Source organism: Plodia interpunctella, chromosome 23 (genome assembly GCF_027563975.2).
Source record: "Plodia interpunctella isolate USDA-ARS_2022_Savannah chromosome 23, ilPloInte3.2, whole genome shotgun sequence".
Classification (NCBI taxonomy): domain Eukaryota; kingdom Metazoa; phylum Arthropoda; class Insecta; order Lepidoptera; family Pyralidae; genus Plodia; species Plodia interpunctella.
In genome coordinates, this window is record NC_071316.1 from 6499564 (window position 1) to 6520343 (window position 20780).

Consider the following 20780-nt stretch of genomic DNA (forward strand, 5'->3'; position numbering starts at 1 on the left):
AAGGAGAGAAATGGAGAGAAATGGAGAGAAATGGAGAGAGAAGGATAAATATAGGCTTACAAATTTAATACCTAGTTAAATAAATAAATATATTGGGACAAATCACACAGATTGAGCTAGCCCCAAAGTAAGTTCGAAACTTGTGTTATGGGATACTAACTCAACGATACTATATTTTATAACAAATACACATATAGATAAACATCCAAGACCGAACAAATCAGAAAAAGATCATTTTCCATCATGACCCGACCGGGGATCGAACCCGGGACCTCTCGGTTCAGAGGCGAGCACTTTACCACTGCGCCACCGAGGTCGATAACTTGGCAATTTTTTTACTTCCTTGGGTGAATTTTCTTTACACCATTTTACACGGGGAAGAAGTCGCGGAAAAAAGTAAAGTAGCTATTAAAATTATCTACCTAGCTACTACAATCAATACGGCCGGTTCACACACCATAAACTTTTTTCTGAACAATTCGCAAGTAGACAATAGAAACAAAACACAATTCAAGGTTCGTGGCCTTGAACTTGACCAATGTGAAGGTTAACCCTTCACGCACCACCAGCGATCAATTGCTTTCATGACTGTCTATTCTAAAAATATCAGATTTTATTATACTACTTATGGTCTGTGCGCAAGACGCGAAGATAATATATCTATCTAATATAACATGCCTTTAATTATATGTAACGCGGGTCTTTATATGTATAATATAACGGGTATCTATCTAGAATTATAGCATACTGTATTATGGCATAATGATTTTTAAACATAACGTTTTTACGCATAACGGTTTAGTCATAATTTATTTGAATAACCAACCTAACCTAAAAGTTAAATATACAATAATTAACAATTACGTTAACTTTACCCGTACATATGCCGAAAATCAATGTGCCAAAACCGATATGTCAAAGAATAGAATAGTTAAGACAAAATATATTATGTGAAAACATATGGGACCCCCAATATAATTTTGTCACTACATCTCGGGTGTAATTTTGCAACTCGATTTTGGAGCGTTTTATTTTGGACAACAATGCATTATTGATGAGGCTCCAGAACGTGGGAACTCCTGAACGGTTTACTGCACGTACATGATTTTTCTTGTCACTCCTTGAATGCAATTAAATCTCTCTGACAATATTAAAAACTTACGTCAAAAATGTCATTTTTGTAAAAAAAACTTCAATGTTATGTTTAAAAATTATACAGTGTTACAAAATACCGGGAGCGGTGGTGGTTCACTGGTTAAGACCGTCCGCCCCTGAATCGAAAGGTCCTAGGTTCAAATCCTACTCAAGCCACATTGAGTTTGTAATCACCATTTGCTTCCGGTGAAGGAAAACATCGTAAGGAAACCTAGGCTCTACTTGATGTCGCATCTATTGTGTGAAATGGAGAAGGCAATGACAAACCACCCCAATTAAGTATATTGCCAAGAAAGTCCTTGTGTGTTTAATTCCACTTGATTATCCCGACTCCCAACCATGAGGAATACGACTGGAAGTTGAATTAAACAACATTTTGAAACATGTTTATATATTCTCTTAAACATAAAACAATTTTAATCAGCATAAGTACGTATTTACTTTATTTTGACGAAGTTCTAGGTAAAATGATAATAAGTAGCTTTGTATGTATTGTATATATGACTAGAAGTTCACTAAAGTCTGGCAATAGGCACAGTGATTATAAATTTTACTCTCACAATTGAGACAGATAGATACCTCGCAATTTAGATAGATAGATAAATTCCTTTATTTGTTGCCATAATCACTCACATGCATATATAAAGAAAAAAAAAACGAAAAAGTAGATTTGTACAAAGCAGCGTATTTTTTACACAAGAATTTGCTGGATGTCCCGCGCGTGACAGCACTGTCCAAAGAGTAAATCTATAAAAAAGATAACCCAAATTTACAATAAAATTTAGCAAAATTTGCTTTTTATTTTTATTCTTGTAAATTTTATCCCATAATGAACAGTAATTGTAAAAAAAAAAACAAGTCTCGCAACGCAGTTCTTCTACCGTAAAAATAAGATCGGAAATGCAACAAATATAAGGTACTGTCGACAACACATCATCACTATACAAATCCATTGCAAATTCATGGCATCAGCATAGAGATTTTTTACAATTTGATATGCGATTCGACTGTATGTTATAAGTATTTATTTTAATTTTTTTTTACGTAATTTATTTTCTAAATTTATAAGCTACTTTGAAATAAAGCCTTTAAAGGAACCGAAAAGGATAATTACACATTGAACTATAACTACTTACATTAACTTACTTAATAATAAATACACTATCGCTGAGCAGTTCGCCGATCTCTGGCCGTTTCGACGTACGTTGCTGGTATTTACTTGCGGTAAAAGAAAAGCTCACATATAAACTACGTAATGTTCATGCATTCACGTCGGTATTTGTCTGAGTTCAGCGATAGTCTAGACATTGTAGTCGTATCACTGAGTAAACTGCACTGCAGCTGGTAGGTGTGGCGTTGAGAATTGAGAATAGGAGACAGTAGAAGATGCAGGGAAGAAGTCGCGGATAAAAGTAAAGTAGCTAATAAAATTATCTACCTAGTTACTACAATCAATACGGCCGGTTCACACACCATAAACTTTTTTCTGAACAATACGCAAGTAGACAATAGAAACAAAACACAATTCAAGAATTGAGAATAGGAGACAGTAGAAGATGCAGGAGTTATAGGTAGATTGGAAAGAGAAAGAAGAAAGGGGAGATGTATTTAGCGAATTACAGTAACTAAAAGAGAGGACAGTTAAGAATTTTTTTTTTTTTTCAGAAAAAGTTATTGATTTGTTTTTTATGGTTAACAATACTGGCACATGATCATAGTCTTCTACATAGTCCTATTCCCCATGGCTGAGGGTCGTTGTCATTACATGAAATGAAACACACACAACATCATTCTTGGCACTATTGATAGAGTGGCTTGATATTGCCTACTCCATTACACACACAAGTTAATAATCAACCAGTTTGCAGGTTTCCTCACGATGTTTCCCTTTACCAGAAGTCCGTGTCGATGAAAATTATGGTCGATGAAAACTAGACATGAGACAGATTGGTATACAAACTCATGTGGCACGAGTAGGATTCGAACCTGGGCCCTTTCGATCCACAGGCGCGCGTATCCATTACACCACCAACTTCGTGAACATCGCGAAATAAAGCAAAAGGCAATGGGCTCATGTAGGCTGAAAATTATGATGACGATCTAACAACAATCCATCTTGACATTGTTGTTTAAATAATATAATTGTATGTATATGTTTCGCGGATTTATCTCGCAAACTCTTTTCTGGTAGCGCCATCTTGTTTGGTCTCACTGAAGATCAGCGTTATGGCTCTTCGTCACGGCACAAACTGAGTGGTACCCTTTTGTAGCATATTTAATGTATGTAATATTAAAATTTTGTTAATATTCTGTAATATATGCTATGAATACATTTATGTCTATTTAAATTAACAGCTTGAAAAAACAGGGTTGCGATTGGAGCATATTAATACAATGGGAAATATATAGGAAAGGAGGGAAATACCACTAGACGTTGCAGTCAGATGTATTGAGCGAATTGCAGCCAGTAGGTCGCGTTGAGGACAGAGAAAAGGAGAGGGAAGAACACGCGGGAGAAGCGGTCGATGTTGATGGCGCGCATCCTGGCTTTGGCCGCTTCAGCTGCTTCCTGGAATTACACGAGCCGTGTGAGACTCAGGGTCTGTTTACCACTATCTTATACAAGTTTATGTGTTATGCGGGCTCCACGCGAACGCGAATGCGTGAACATTGCGTAGTTTATATGAGTGCTTTTATTTACCACAATGAAAACCCAGCAATGTATGTCGAATCCGTCAAAGTTTGGCGAACTTCTCCTCGATAGTGTGGAGCCGGCATTAGACAAATTAAAAAACCTTTCAATATTCATTTCGCTGCAACTTTTGAACGGATTTTAGATTTTATTTTATTTTGAATTTTGATCATTTTTGTGTGTACTATCTGCGCCCCGAGCTTCGTCACGTGAGAATCTCGGGATAAAAAAGTACCCTATGTGTTATTCCATGTCATATTATATGCGTGTACCAAATTTTATAACAATCCGTCCAGTAGATTTTGCTTACAAAAGCAACAAACATACAAAATTACATTCTCACAAACTTTCACATTAAATAAGTAACAACCCGTTTGCGTGGTTTCAAAAGAAGGTGGTTGACGTCAGGCAGGCGGCAGGAAAATTTCTTTAAAATTGTATGGTTTTAATTTTACTGTCCCTGGGTTTCACAGCATCACTGATTGCAGCCGAGCACTGCACCCCAAGTGAACACACAAAGATTCTCATATTACAGTTAGCAGATAGTACAGTATAAACTCACTTTGGGTTTCCCAGCACCGTCCCCCAGTACAATGTTCACCAGGCAATACTCCATTAGAGCCATGAACACGAATCTGCGATGATAAATTTTACAAGGTCTTACAACTATATAGGTACAGTCAACAGTACATCACACAGCACATGCCGGGTAACTTAATATGCTGATTTTGATTTTGATTTGATTTTGATTTTGAACCGTGTGTGTTTGTCTGTCTTTCACGCCAAAATGGAGTAACGGATTGAGGTGATCTTTGGTGATAGTTGGGAGAGCTGGAGAATGCTACAATTTGACACAGATATTGAAAGTAGTGGCTAACATGATGGAGTACACTCAGTTCCTATGAGTTGATCCTTGCAGCCTTGGCAGCTGACAGGCAAAAATAGCATTTCCAAGTTGGCAGGCGGCGGTTGTAAAATTACAGCCGAATCTTAAAAAAATTAAGGTTATTTTCTAATCTGACCTCGGGTTTCGCGGCGTCACAGCCTTGAACGCTCATACGCTATAGAGGAGGACACTCACACAGTACACACGGACATGAACGCGTCCACGGCCTTGAGGTAGGACACGGGCGGGAGCTGCGCCTGCGACTTGGCGTGCTGCGTGGACAGCGTGAGCAGCGACGTCACGCCCAGCGTCACGCGCGCCGGCGCCGCGTCCGGCTTAATCCAGAATGACACCCACTGCAAAATACAATAGGATAGATCACAATTTTTATTTCGGTGACTATTTGTTTAGATCCCGAGATATCAATAATAAAAAGTTTCAAATATCATAAAGTGCGATAGTGACAAAACATACTTACTTTAGCTTAAGGTATGCTTAAACTTTTTTAAGAATGACGGGTTCCTAAAGCTAGAAGCCTGTTATGAGGTTGGCGGAAACACTACATTTACTTATTCACCATGCCTACAAAGACATGGTCCTGTATATCACCCAAATACCTATAAATTACACTCACGGACATAATGACGATGAGACATGTAGGAATGTAAGTGTTGAAAAGATGGTAGCCCAGTCGCCGCTTCAGCTTGAATATCACTTCCAGGCAAGTGAAGTTACCTGAAGATAAAAGAGGAACAGTCAAGATTTATCGTGGGCCGGGTCGTGAGGTTCCCTCTATTATGGTTGAGCTACGCGATGGCTGTCCCATGCGTCAACTCGTGAACGGGTGCTGCCAGAGGGAACTGGTCATCTCGTTTCTCATATATTTTCATGTAAGTTAATTGTGTTTCACATCGATATATATATATATATATATATATATATATATATTATAATTAGCACTCGGATCACAATCATAACCTGTTTTGATATACCTTTTGACTATGTGCATTATGTACTTTTATATATTATTAGGCATTTGTTCTCAGCAGTGGTCGTTCCGAAATGCCAGTAGTTTGTAGCTTGTGAGAAATAACTATAAATATTGACGAGAAAAAGTGCCTGTGAAGGTCTAATTTCTGAATAAATGATTTGAATTTGAATTATTCAGGGCAGACAGTTGGCGCGTCCTTAGGCTGCTGCGACCACAGTTCGTTTGCCCAGTAAAAAAAAAACATTTAGGTAAGTATTTTTCAATGAAAAATTTTTAGAAGCTAATCACACTGTCTCGATCTACCCACGTATTTATGACGTCAATTCACTTTCTAGTAACTCTGTCAAACATGGATTACGTTGAAGATTCGGGACAGTAATTATTCTGGATTACCAGATTAGCTGCAGAGATGTTTGGTCATCATGTGCTAATATTTGTTATTATTATCGTCAGAAAGGTATCTTTATAGCACCAACAAGATTAGTTTGTGTGTTTTATTGTAGCCAAGGTGCTTAGGGATTCAAAAAGGCATATGAGAAACATCAAGAATTATATGTTGATACCTCTACTTACCATCAGAGATCGTGTGAATTTTGTGTGAGTATACCCGAATATACTAGACCGATTTATTAAACCAACTTTTCCCATATTTATAGTTCGCATATAGTAATAATTTCGACATTTGGGCGTTCAAGATAAGTGTATTTCCTTTCTCAAAAAGTGCCAAGCGCCGGTGACCCGTAACGGGTTGCAGGTGTCCATAGGCTGCGGTGTTTGCTTACCATCAGACAAACCGCAAGCTTATTTGCCCTACTATACTATAAAAATAGTTTACATTTTCCTTTTTCTGAGTAGACTTAAATATATGTTTAGTCTATTGTTTTTCTCTTCGTTGATCTGATTAATGTGCTAGATCTGTGGCTAGAAGGGTTTACCATTATAAATATTTATGGTCAAAAGGTATACGGAACATATTATAATTGTGATCGAGATACAAGTTTATTTGTTACACAAATTAAAAAACTCCCGACTATCAATATTTATTTCGCTACAACTTTTGAACGGCTGAACCGATTTTGATCAAACATATCTAAAAACCACCGCATAAAAATTAGCTATCAAATTAAAAAAAACCGCATCCAAATCGGTTCACCCGTTGATGAGATACGGTGCCACAGACAGACAGACACACTTAGCGGTCAAACTTATAACACACCTCTTTTTGCGTAGGGGGTTAATAAAATATGATTGATCAAAAAATAATCGATACTTTTAAGAGAGCTAGCTGACCAGTTCCCCCCGGCAAGATTGGACCTTTATGATATCGATTATCGAAGAAGACATTTCTCACCAGTAGAGTAAACCTGTGTACAGTCAGCTGTCCTATTCTGCACCAGTTCGAGCTGAGGCAGCTCGATGTTCTCGTCCACCACCAGGGGCACCTCAGGGTCCCACTGGAACACCAAGTCGTCTGTCGTGTGTGACACTGAAATAGAAGAAATTATATCCAGTCTTTAAACATTTTTCACATCTTTGACATCGCAAATCAAGATGGGTTACGCCTAATATTTGTTCATTTTCTTCCCAAACAGACAAATCGACGACAGTTGAGTTTGTGACCGGCTTTTTGAGAAGAAACTGGAAAATTGTGGGCGTAAACTCAACTGTGTTTGATATGCATGTGAGAAATTGTAAGGTTAGTTAAAATAGCCCTATTTTCTTCCCGAAATAGACAAGGAACACATGTAGTTTCTTCATGTATGTCAGTCCGTCCTCTCTTATCGATCGAGTTAGCTCAGAGACTATTAAAGTTAGAAATTATAAGCAGTAAGAGGTTATCCTTAGATTATCTATCATATCTTGTCCCCGATAAGACCTGGAGCCGGGGATCTCAGCAGCGCTTGGAGTCTGGAGGACCCTTGGCCCACATCCAGAACACGACATACTACTGATTGTCGGCCGAAGCAATATAGCGATGTGGGATATATTTTGTACTTGTCCTACAGAAATAAATATGAAAATTGTCAAAACCATGTCGTGTTAATTAATTACTTATTTCCCCAATTAAATACTTAGTCGGGGAAATAATACTAGTTTTTTCCGCTCTGCATGCAGTCACTCGGCCTCGGGCCATTCCCTAGACAGATAAGTCTTTATCTAAATATGCTGCAAATTTCATCCAAATCCGCCCAACGGTTTAACCGTGAAAGTGTGACAGACAGACTTTCGCATTTAAAAATATCCATATGAATATTATAAAAGCAGTTTGTCTGACTGTCACTAGGTTAATTTTGATGAAATTTGGATTAGATGTGATCGAAGTCAAATCAAACAATACCGCGGACCTAATAGGTCATTAGCTAACTAAACGCGGAACTAATAAGGTAAATAGCTCATATTTAACAAATCCAATGAATACAATTTTTTTTATGAATTTGAAATTTCATCTGTTTCGCTTTAAACATGAGAAAGATAATTCAAATAAATAGATCAATTAAAAAGACAAATATAAACTTAGATTAATACAAAGTTCCAACTCAAGAACACCCAATTTTGAGTCGCTATTATCGTCGACGTCGTATAGTCATTTTCTCTTATTATTCTACTGTATAATATGTACGACTAGTATAATAAAAAGAGACTACTAGGTACCTGTACCTAGTGATAGAAAAAATCCCAAGTAAAAAATTAAACCGCGCTGTCATCAGAATCAAAAGCTATATCATCTGTGTCAAGTGCTTGATAGAGAGACAGCGTCGGTGATTATAATTAGACGATGGGGGACGGTCAAGAGCCACAAAATAACGCGGTCAAGGAAAGGTAATTACTTAAAAACAATATATATATATATTAGGACAAATCACACAGATTGAGCTAGCCCCAAAGTAAGTTCGAGACTTGTGTTATGGGATACTAACTCAACGATACTATATTTTATAACCAAATACATATATAGATAAACGTCTGAGACCCGGGCCAATCAGAAAAATGTCATTTTCCATCATGACCCGACCGGGGATCGAACCCGGGACCTCTCGGTTTAGGGGCAAGCACTTTACCACTGCGCTAGTGAGGTCGACTCCACTTGTCATCATTTATGAGGTGAGTTGGGTTAAAGGTGGTAAGTTGGGGCCCGAATTCAACGTAACCGAAATGCACTTTATAAATTTCCTTCAATTTATTTCGATAGTTTTAAGCAAATTTATAAACAAAAAAGTTCAGTCGATCGAGGCGTTCGTTCGAACTATATGACAGCGATTGTAATAAAACCAGAAACGGAGCCTTCAGAGAAACATGGAGAAAACTGATGAAATAAACTTCGATTGCAGGAGAATCTGCCACTCCACTCTTCTGCAATCTCCATTATTTGCACGCAAATGTCGAGAGCTGGTGTCGGCGATGTCAGGAGTGCCCTCCCGACACAAAGAAGGAATAACGAGGCACAAGAACACATTTCTTTCGGTCACTGGTTTGGGCGGTATTTTGAATGCCGCGAGTACCACTTGAATTGTTGAATAGAAATTGCAACGAATGGAAAAAAATATGTATTTTTTTATTATTTCTAGCAGCAGACTTGAGGTGAGTTGCGCAAGTCAACTTTGACGTTGACTTTGACCTACGCGCCGCTTTCCGGTTGTAAAATAACAGGCGAATCTTCAAAATTTTAAGGGTATGTTTATGCTAACCTCGGTTTTTAGCGGATCCTGGGCTCCGACGTTCAACGACTGAGGAAGATTGGGAACACGCTCAGATGAGAGAGGATGTCAAGTATTCATTTATAATTAGTATATAATATTATACCTGTGACCGTATTTATGTTTGGGTAAGTATACCTACCTCTCTCTGTCTCTCGCGTTTCCCATTCGGGGCTGTGACGCCGCGATGCTCAAGGTCAGTGTAAGATTCGACTGTGATTTTACAACCGGCCGCCTTCCTGACGTCAACCTTCCTTGGGAATTCTCCGCCTGTCTGTGTCTTTTTTTTTATATACCTACTCATTAAACTGAACCCCATTTAAATCTCAAATTTCAAATGTATGTCTGTTTTAGTGTACCTTATTCACTTCGTACTTAACGAACGATATGGAGTGGTATTATTCAAGGGCGGGAGCACACGCTAAGCTATTTTACACAGATTATCAATAACATATTTGTACGCAATTTACGAGCACTGCTCCTCCATCAAGGAACCCCCTGGAGGACCCTTGGCCCACATTCAAACACTTCACTCAGACCTCAATTATATCGGAAATACATATCGATATCTGAGAAATACTTTCCATAACGCCTTGGTTTTACGAAATCGAAATAATAAGTCGAACTGTAAACTTTATACATATAGATACTAACGTCCAAACCCGACTTCGCTCGGGTAAAACCACAATAAATTCCTATCTCCTCTCCTCTCATACTCTGGAATCACATTATAGGTGAAAGTCACACAAAATTTCATCTGGCCGTTTCTGAGTTTATCGCGTTGTATCGCGAATACATACTTTTTACAAGCTTTGTCGCCATGCCCCTATGTCTCTGGTGGAAACTTGCAACTCAAGTTTGAAGCAGATATCTTCAACCGATTGAGCTGAAATTTTGTACACAAGTTTAGTTTGGATGATAAGTGGAAACTCCTCAACGGTTTACTGTACTTACAGGACTTTTTGCCACACATAGAATGCAATAAGATCTCTCTGACAACAAATGTTACATTTTTATAATAGTAAGGATTTTTTTCCCTCAAATGCCGTGTCCCACTGCTGGGCAAAGGTCTCTTCCTTATTTTTGCACCCATCGCGATGTCTGGCAATTAGTCAGTGTATTTCAGCAAACAATGACACTAAAGCAACGTGGAAAAAATTTCAACTCTGTAGACCAAGATTTCCACTTTGAAATACGACAAACTTGCAAGGCATTTACAAATATGTGAAACCAAACAAAAGTTTAATGAAAAGCCAAAAAAAATCTTACAACTTTCCATCTGAAGCTTGCACTCCTGCGTGTCGTGAGGGTAGATGAGAAAATTCATGGCGCACGACAGCTTTAGTGTCAACTTCACCATGTATAATATCGTCTTGTCCTTGTACAGCCACACGTAATGGTTTGGTATGGTCATCGTCTGGAACGTCACCGACTTCGCGTTCTTGAAGAACGAATCTGGACGCCACATGTGCTTCAGCCAGTCCACTTCAAGCAGCCTGTTTGACAAGTCCACATCAGTTTTTGTGCGATGATTAAAATTCACTACACTTCCATACCAGGGTGAATTTCACGAGAGTTTTGAACTCCGCCTCGGATTGTCATTAGTGTTTATTAAATTTTACCATAGACCAGTGATCAGTTTAATAATTTACCTTATATATTTTATAAATAAATAAAGTACTGTTACAATGTTAATTTTTTAAATGTTTAATGTAAAAAAAAAATGTCGAACACTAATGAAACGCTACACGCCGAGTTCAAACGCTCGTGAAATTCACCCACCGTAGGTAGATATAAGAACATTAAATTTCTTATATCTGTGTTACATAAATTTCTAATATTATAAAGAGAAAAGATTTGTTTTTAATGTATTTGTTATAAAATATAGTAGTATCGTTAAGTTAGTATCCGATATCACAAGTCACGAACTTACTTTGGGGCTAGCTCAATCTGTGTGATTTGTCCTAATATATTTATTTATATGTATGTAGTAATTATGCATGCATGACTTTTGATTTATTGTCATTTTCTTTTAAATCCTAAGTTTAATTTAATTCCGACGCCAATCAAGGCAGGATGTGTATGCGCACAATGTAATTAGATATAAGAAGTAAGTTTGTACCATATTCAAGGAATAAATTATTCTGATTCTGTCTCTATGTATATTTAGATCTTCAAAACTACGCAACGGATTTTGATGCGGCTTTTTTCAATAGATAGTTTTCTTCCTGTGGAAGGTTTAGGTGTATAATATAGATGGTTTTAGCTGAGCGATGCCGCGACGGACCGCTAGCCTTACCTATACTCGGAGGTCATATTCTCAGGCAGTCTCAATCTGAAATCCTTCCACGTCTGTGCGAAGAAGATGTCCGCAGCATACGTCTGCAAAGAGAGATCATATATTTAGAAAATATACTAGGTAGACGGAACTTAGGACTACAGTCAAAGTTGTATGTTCTGACAATACAAAAATAAGTAATCTTTGAGTAGGTAGGTAGGATATTGAATAAGAATAAAAAAGACGTTACATTTATGTATTCTTTTTGAAATTTTGTTGTGTGCTCAGCTATACAGGGTTACTGGTATCAAACGCAAAACCTCCTGAAGACACATTTTTTGTATTTATTGCGTTTAGACAAAAGTCGTAGAACAAAAGTTGCTTGTTTTGATGTAAGTACCCATTTGTACCATTTGTCTTTAGGAGGTATTTAGTCTTTAGGACCTCCTAAAGACTAAATACCTCCTAAAGACTTTGCTTTGTTTTAAAAACCTTTTCAAAACAAGCAACTTTTGTTTTGCGTTAGATACCAGTTGGGTTCCTGGCAACCGAGCCTGTAGAGGATTCTGTTTTCCTACTAGGTATCTAATAAACATTACATGAATTGTTGGTTATCCATACTATCCATATGCACACTAATATTAAAAATGTGAAAGTCTGTCTGTTCCGCTTTCACGGCTAAACCACTGGACTCATTTTGATGAAATTTGGTATGCATATAAATAAAGAACCCCATTCAAACATAAGACTGCTTTTTATTAAAAAATCAACTCCCGAATTACTATAATGGGTTGTGAAAGTGCATATGAAAATCATGTCTGGCCGCGGGCAAAAGTTAGTTCTGAATAAGATTACTGGAAATGCGTATGTTTGGGAATACCTGTATGTAGTAAAATTCGTCACTGGCCATTGTCACTACAAAACTGTTAAAAGTTTTACCATAGAGTTTTCGTCTATAGAGTCGAGGCCCATGACGGTGACGTGGAAGTTGACGGTGGTGGGCTGGTCGTTGACCTTTGGGGGTCGCATCTTGTCGTACATCCGAGGGTCGTCGGGAAGTAGGTCTTGGAAGGTGAGAAGGGTCGACCTGAAATATGTCTCCTTGCAATTTTTGTTTTAGCGCGCATCGGTTTTATTTATAAGTCGTCAAAGGCTAACATGGTTTTTACGAATACCGCCATCTAGTGGCAGTATAGACGAATACAATGTATACTTAACAGTCTAGCACCTACTTACCTGTTTTCCTACATTTAATCTATGAAAATCCTTACATAAAATTGAAACAAAGTTCTCTGCCGTGTCTATTCGGGGTAGCGAAGAAAAAATGCCTTAAAATTTTGGTTATGATTTTCCAATCGGCCGCCCGCTTGACGTCAACCCTTTTTGGGAATGCTATCGTTGTCTATCAGCTGTTAAAACTTTGTGTCCCTTAGTCGCCTTGTACGACATCCACTGGAGCGTTCATATGGAGTGGTACTACTCTAGTGCGGAACCACTCACTCTGCTATTTATTTATTATAGTATGTGTATATGTATAAGATTCGAATATGGGATCTTTCATTTCATAAATTTTAAAAACTTAATAATGCGAGATGACGCATTGCCTGTTACCCGACTGCAAAGGAAGGGTTATATAATCTCGCTGTTTATTTATGCAACGCTTTTTATGTGAGAGCAAACACGACATTTTGCGTTTGATTTCTCGTTTGCCAGATGTCATTATCACAATGTTTTCGAAAATAAAGGGATAAGGTCTGGTCCCTGGCAATCGCTTTGGGAATTCGCTGTTGTTCCCTGCCGCGTTCGGGGCTGTGACGCTGCGAAGCCCGGGGTCAGTGTATACAAGTTTGTTAGACAAATAAAAAACCCCCGAATTTCAATATTAATTTCGCTACAATTTTCTCCATCTAAGAAACACCGTATAAAAATTACTTAGCTATAAAAAAAAACCGCATCCAAATCGGTTCACGCGTTGACATACATAGACAGACAGACATACTAGCAGTCAAACTTAAAAATACATAGACAGACAGACATACTAGCAGTCAAACGCAAAATAGGGGTGTATTTTGCGTCGGGGGTTACAAATAAAACCTATTTTTTTAAGATTCGGCTATAAATTTCCAACCGACGTCACACACATACCTGTCTGACGTCACCCCTCCTTGGGAATGCTATTACTGTTGTCTATCACTGCCTAGACTATTTCTCTTAGTTGCAACGTACTGCATTCAATGGAGGCTATGGAATGGTCCTATTCTAAGGGGGAAACACATGTACCATACAAAAAACCGTTCAATTTTTTCAAAAAATTCCTTGTCAATAAGTATAGTATGTTACATTCCATCTACAAAAGAGACTATCGAAGTTTTAATTACTATCGTCCAGTTTATAATAAAGTTCTTTATCCACACTTCATTATCACGAAATAGTGTTATTCTTTAATGTATTGTTTCAATGATCTACATAAATTTAAATCTTCCGTTGTAAAGGTTAATATAATGTGTGTTTGGATTTGATGTTTTTAGATGGTCTACGTAAATAGTTCAATTCTTACTACTGCAAGGATTTGTTTGTAAAACCTTTATATTACGAGAAATCCTAATATAAATGCGAAAGTTTGTGTGTATGTATATATGTTTGTTACCTACTTTTTCACGCAAAATTTACTTATTGGACGGATTGTTATGAAATTTGGTATACGGGTAGAATATAACTTGGAATAACACATAGGGTACATTTTATGTCGAAGTTCCCACGGAAGCGCAGTCTCTAGCCGCAGCTAGTAAGTGCATAAATTAACATTGAATACATCAAAGATACACTACAACAGCGGACTTATCCTACGTAGGGATCTCACAGTCAACTGGCGACAGGATGGGAGAACATAGTAGCGGTAGTATTAAGTAAGAATGCACAAAAATAAAATTGTCTACTAAATTGTAACTAAGTGTTAACTTTAAACTTACTGAGCATAGCAAAGATCGGTCGCTCCGAGCCATAGACGAAGAAGAGCTGTAGTAATCCAAAGAAGTCTCCCGGCCGCCATTTTGTTATAAAAAAAAAATACACACACTTCCCTTTTATAACTCGAAATTTATACACCAGAGTGAGCCATATTTATTAAAACTAGAACTAAAATTAAATATATTGCAGTAAAATCTTTATTTTATTTTGCATTGCAACCTAGCATTTAATAACTTTATTTATTCGATAACTGTCTATAATTAGGTTTTTATTTAGAAATCGAATTATGATTTTTAAAAGACAAAGTTATGTGAGTAGTTTTTTTTTGTTTTGAATTTGGAACTAACTACGTTTTGAATTTAAAATCCGTTTTCCCGCCGCGCTGACCGGAAAAGCGCGCCAACTTTGACAGCGGCCGCCGAACGGCGCGAAATGCAATGACGGACAGGAAAAATACAGTTGACCAGTTTTTAAACTTATGACATGCGCATTACATAAATGACCTTATTGTTACCTGATTATTTATTTTTTGCTTGACCGTAAGTATGTAGCTACACATATAATGCCAATTATTCAGTTAACGTGTGGTTCATCAATACGGAGAAACAAGCAAAGTCCAGGAAGACCCTATAATCAAGAGAGCCACCGCACTGGTGACCACGACCTTCAGGTATGAGGATACGAGTGTTAGATCTGTACTACAGCCATGTCACAGATTATGTAATACTTCCAGTAGCCGTATTCCGCGACGTGTATACCTATAAACACACAGCGTGCGATTTTAGCAGACAACAAAGCATAGACCACAAAATATAGACGTAGGAGATGCGTGAAAGAGAATATGCTATAAACTAAAATATAGTTTGGTCTAGCAATATTTCATAATACGCTCAAGAGGACTCAGATTTTGCGGCACCGCAGTTCCTCGTGGCCTATTATTAGCGTTCGATGACGAGCTTACTGCCTCTTGGGCACGTCTTTCTGTGTATTTCACAGAGAATTATACAGAGCTTGTGTGTACATATAATAATGTCCTTTGCCAACTGTGGGACTATCAATAAATATTTCACATATTATTACTGCAAAACCTTTATTCTGCAAAACCTTTATTCAGTAAAAGTAGGTATTACACACGAATTTAATCATAACTCTTAGTTAGCCCTCCGGCTGCCGTCCCGTTCGCCTGTCAGCCAAAGTGGCGGGAATCGTCCTGTCACTAGACATTGACGTATATGTGTCAATGACAAATCAGTGCGAACTCTACACCAACTAAAAGAGCGGGACCTAAAATGTAAAGAAAAAAGAGGCGTGGCGAATATACATCGACAAGGGTATGATCTCAAATTACACTATTTAGACTATTAGGATGCAGATAGTAAACGAGATGAAAAATTATTCTACCTACCAGCACATAACATAGCTAATGAAAAAATCTTACTTCATTCATTTTGTGAATTGAATTCATAATATCTAATACATTTTATTTTGTTTTCATTCGCTTCCGAAATGAACATTACTCATATAAAAATGTCAAACTGGCAAATTATCTAAAACCTATTAAGTAGAGGTAGTTTGAGACTGAGAAGGAATTGGCGGGGCCGATAATGGGAGGAATTTAAACTGACCTGAAGACGAGTGGAAGCAATTTGTCTTGATACAAACATACCACGTGTTTAACATGCTTCGCTCCCGTGGGTATATCGGAATATAAAGTACTGTAATGTGTAGATAACAAAAAATAATGTGATTTCACCAACTCTAGATAGTTCCAACCCCGACTCGCTGTGGCCGTGCTCAAGTGCGCTCGAACCTCAAACGTTATCAGCTTGACTCTCGGAAACCGCTATTTTTATCGGGTTTATAGGCAAATACATCCGACTTGAACAACGAGGGTGTGAATCACGTCTACGTCTAATGTGATTCAAATCATAACGCCAGCAGAAATATATCCGCAATTACTCAATTCTGTGTTTTCTTGATAGTATTATTAATATTTTTAAATAACATGCAACATGTTATAATCAGTTACGTAGGTATAGACAACTATGTAAATATTATACTATTACATATATAAAATGGTAACTGTACACCGCAGGTATATAAAAGCAACTTGAGGCTCCTATTTCATACTCACAAAGGTATATAACTCCACGGTTTTAGAACGTTGTAACTACATTAAGGTACCTGCTCACATGGAAAGTATTGGTCCGGACCACACATGTATATTATGCATTAAAAAGTTTTAATATTATTTATCCATATTTACCTTGAAATGCCACTCTTCCCTATCTCGATTTACACAAGTACACAGATTACATAATATTGCCTTTACTTTTTTCGAATCGGAATAGATTTAACAGCCACTGCGCGCGCGCAATGTTTTGTGTTGGGCGGAGTTCCGTTATTAATCTGTTCCATATTTATAAAATTAGGTATCTGCAGGGACATCTTGTAATTAAGGATCTTCGCGCATATTTGATAATAGTTACATACGTAAAGAGTATTTAGAGACAACACGTGGGTAATATTCGACCAGTATTTACGTACAAAAAGTTAGAAAACTTTATGTGACAAACATTGTCATACAATTTTTCTAGGCAGCAAATGGCATTTCTTCGTTGACTTATTTTTCACAAATTCGTTGGAAGATATAAGTTCTTAAATTCTGCGTTTACCCCTTATCTTGAGACACGCTAATATAAATAAGACTGATTTATATTATTGTCTATTGCATGGATAGAATTTGTATAGTTGAACGCCAACGGCTGTTCTGATGAGATGTCTTTGTTTTATACTATGATGCAGTTGAAAATTTGATAAATAAGTGTGTGTGTGTGTTCAACATCGAAATGTTGGTCCACGAAGTGTCGCCGGGTCAACAGGTGAGACATTTTTAAAGAAGAAAGATACGTGAGGTTTTAGATCATGCCTTAATACTTTGAAGTCTTCGTAATTTCACGCGAAATTTATTGGACGGATTGTTATGAAATTCGGTATACGCGTAGAATATAGCCTTGAATAACATATAAAATACTTTTTATCCCGAAACTCTCCAGTTTATAGTCTTTTAATTTCAAAATCAAATCATATATTCAGAAATTAGGCCTTGACAGGCACTTTTTCACGTCATATTCTAAATTAAATGATATTTACCAAAGCTTACAAACTACTTACTAGCATTTCGGAACGACCACTGCTGAGAAGAAATGCCGAAAGAAACTCGTTCAGTGTTGGTCCCAATATTAAAAAAAATGGTAAGCCCTTCTGGTATGCCAGAAGGGCATTTATATTTTTTAAATATAAATTTATGTATAATTTTTTATCATTCATTGCCTTTACAAATCTGCACAGATAGAGGAGTAAAAGAGTAACGCAATGGCGTTCTATTTTTTTTTAATTCGCAGGCCTGGACAATTTCAAGCGTACTCCTTTTCAACGTAGCCTGTGGTATGATGGTGGATGAATCATTTCAAGCTACCAACTCAGAAACATGGCAAAAAGAACCGCCAGCTTTATTTTACGGTAAATGTAGAAGTCTTTCTATCATCTCAGATGGCACATGATATTTTTCACCTTCAAGTCTTTCATTTTTGGAAAATAAATATTGGAAGACCGCAGAGATGTAGTGCGGTAGCATGGCAAAGATAAATGTAACAGATCGGTTAACATCAGACATGTAAAGTGGCACAAGGGAAGATGTTGAGTTTGACTTTCCAGGGGGCACTCTTAACACACTCCTTCCATTTTTTTTGGTCTTCCTCTTCCTCAGCCAACAATTCATTCATAAGAAATAAGGTCTGACTTATCAGTTTACTTGACAGACTTAGGCGTATGAATAAATAAATAAATCAATGTTCTTCAGGTTCAGCTTATGTGTAATGCCCTATTTATATACGCGTATACAACGAGTGACTATAATGTGCGCTAGTTCTGTTTAGTATTGTTTACTGCCGTGTGCTGTAGCGGAGCTGTAAAAAAAGTATGTACCTAGAATAATTTCTTTGTTGAAGGAATTTTAATTCACCATCGATAAAGTTCGTCACATTTTTTTTTTGGTGCGGCTACGATTTCTGTATAGAACTCTTACTTCTTGCCCTTCATTTTAATTAACATATTTTGTTTTTAAATTGCAGACTGTACAGCCCAGTACGTTTACTTTCTCGGTTTGCTATGTTCAGCTCTTTTAATGAACCGGTGTGGGAGACGAACAGCGTATCTTGCTGCCTCATTATCTGCTGTTCTTTCCTGGATGGCCATATGTCTCGCCTATAACGAAGCGACATTTGCCGTTGGCCAAACTTGCGGGGACTTCGCCAAAGGCGCTGGTATCATTTTGGGAGCTATGATCATTGGGGAATACACTGACACAAGTTACAGGGGTGTATTCTTAACTTTAGCCTCGGCATGTTTGGCCTTTGGCAAAATGACAGCGTGTATCACTACAGATTTGAGGATGGTCGCAATGTTTGCTTTGATCCCAAGTGTCTTGTCTTTTGTCATCGCTTGTTCATGGCCTGAGAGTCCACCCTGGCTGCTATTGAAGAAGAAGGACGAAGAAAGTGAAGATTCCTTTATCATATTCAAGGGAACGCAATGGACCCAGCAGGAACTGTTTCAGATCCAATACACGAATATAGCAAGACTGCAAACAACGGACGTGCTTAGAAACGTATACAAGAGTTTGAAGAATATCTTCAGACCCCTTGTTGTCATAATGTATGCTGATATTTTGATGGAAGCCTCTGGAAAACATTTGTTTGAGTTTTACGGCTCGCACATATTTGATATGATATTGGGAGAATCTTTATTCAACTATAATTTATTCATTAACATTATAGTAGCCAACGGTATTGTGATTTCAACGCTTCTTATAATAGCATTGAACAGAAAAACGGTTGTGTTTCTATCTGGTGTCATGGGGATACTAGTATTATTTTTGCTCAGTGTTGTATTGTTTTTAACTTGTAATAATTCAATGATGGCGGATCCTTGGGTAATAATATCGATTATTGCAATGTTCATAGTTTTGACCAACCTGGGATGCACCACAATCTGTTTGACGTGGTGTGGAGAACTGTTTCCGATAGAGACGAAAAGTTATGGGTTATTTTTATCCGGCGTAATGCTGTATGTGAATAAAAGAATTTGTTCGAACATGATGCCATATCTCCTGACTGATTTCAAGCTATTATGTGCGGTTGGATTAACTTCGCTTACACTATCTCTTTTGATTTTGTATTTCATAGCACCAGAGACGAAAGACAGAAGCTTGTCCGAAATAGAATATTATTTTGAAAATGGTGATTTTGAAGACTACGAAGAAGCAGATAAAAATGTGACTTCCAATATCTAATAACTCTTATATCCATGCAAAACTATCATAAAAATAACAATAAAATTATAATAAGTACGAAAATATTTCGTTGCTTCAAATGCACACGCTAAAAGTTAAAAATTCTAAAATGCGAAATTAATGTAGGGCGAACACGAATGTTTCAGAGAACGTAAAATTGCATTATACATTTTTATGGAAAATGAACATTAATTTTTACGTATGAGAGACGATGTTCATTTCCCATCAATTTATTTTCGTTCTCGCAAACATTAACGGTAGCGCCTATTTGGGAAATACTTTATCTTTCGCGATGAGTTTAGAAATCGTGACAGTACTTGCAGCTTGAATAACATGAAAACGATAACTGTGTGTAGTTTTTATGTTAGAAACATAAAATTATATGCATAAAAATTATTATGAATTGTACCTACAGATTAACTAATTTTATAAGAAAAGTGGGTAAAATTGATAAATTGTGATTAAAGTTATAATAAAATTGTGATTTTTAATCAAGTGAAAATTGTTTTATTAATTACTGAAAGACTATAATGCTACAGATATTGCTGTATTAAGAATCGGCATTATGCGAATAAAGATGGTCGTCACAAATTCTGCAGGGTCAACGAAAACCGTTCGCCATTTAGGTCACTGATAAACCAACCGGCTATATAAATATCACTAATGCGTCATATTGGTTAACATCCTACGCGTGCGAAGTACAATTCTTCAATGCTAAATGATCGATATGTTATGCGTGTTAGGGTCGTCGAAAATAAAACAC

General features: G+C 37.2%; 2 protein-coding genes across 3 annotated transcripts; one reads left to right on the forward strand and one right to left on the reverse strand.

The window, feature by feature from the left end:
* Positions 1-369: 369 nt before the first annotated feature.
* Positions 370-17099, reverse strand: LOC128680079 (glycine receptor subunit alpha-2-like). 2 transcript variants are annotated; one of them, XM_053762829.2, is made up of 10 exons: positions 14667-17099; positions 12637-12784; positions 11719-11801; positions 10689-10915; positions 7076-7210; positions 5368-5468; positions 4929-5089; positions 4410-4482; positions 3581-3724; positions 372-1902 (listed from the first exon to the last, which is right to left on the reverse strand). In XM_053762829.2, exons 1-9 carry the CDS (start codon positions 14744-14746, stop codon positions 3596-3598), a joined length of 1137 nt encoding a protein of 378 aa, XP_053618804.1. In that variant the 5' UTR covers positions 14747-17099; the 3' UTR covers positions 372-1902; positions 3581-3595. The 2 variants fall into 2 exon arrangements, with proteins under 2 accessions (XP_053618803.1, XP_053618804.1); XM_053762828.2 differs by having other exon boundaries at positions 370-3724.
* A 164-nt stretch (positions 17100-17263) lies between these two features.
* Positions 17264-20519, forward strand: LOC128680078 (glucose transporter GlcP-like). The gene is made up of 3 exons (XM_053762827.1): positions 17264-17546; positions 18069-18186; positions 18798-20519. The coding sequence occupies exons 1-3, from the start codon at positions 17514-17516 to the stop codon at positions 20015-20017; spliced, it is 1371 nt and encodes a 456-aa protein (XP_053618802.1). The 5' UTR covers positions 17264-17513; the 3' UTR covers positions 20018-20519.
* The last annotated feature ends 261 nt before the right edge of the window (positions 20520-20780 follow it).

Coding starts and splice junctions, on each gene's coding strand:
- LOC128680079 (XM_053762828.2), bottom strand. CDS start 14,746: ATGGCGGCCGGGAGACTTCTTTGGATTACTACAGCTCTTCTTCGTCTA. Junction 10,916..11,718: donor AATATGACCTCCGAGTATAG/GTAAGGCTAGCG, acceptor CTTGTCAAACAG/GCTGCTTGAAGTGGACTGGC. Junction 7,211..10,688: donor CAAGCTTCAGATGGAAAGTT/GTAAGATTTTTT, acceptor CTTCTATTTCAG/TGTCACACACGACAGACGAC.
- LOC128680078 (XM_053762827.1), top strand. CDS start 17,514: ATGTTGGTCCACGAAGTGTCGCCGGGTCAACAG. Junction 17,547..18,068: donor AAGTGTCGCCGGGTCAACAG/GTGAGACATTTT, acceptor TTTAATTCGCAG/GCCTGGACAATTTCAAGCGT. Junction 18,187..18,797: donor ACCGCCAGCTTTATTTTACG/GTAAATGTAGAA, acceptor TTTAAATTGCAG/ACTGTACAGCCCAGTACGTT.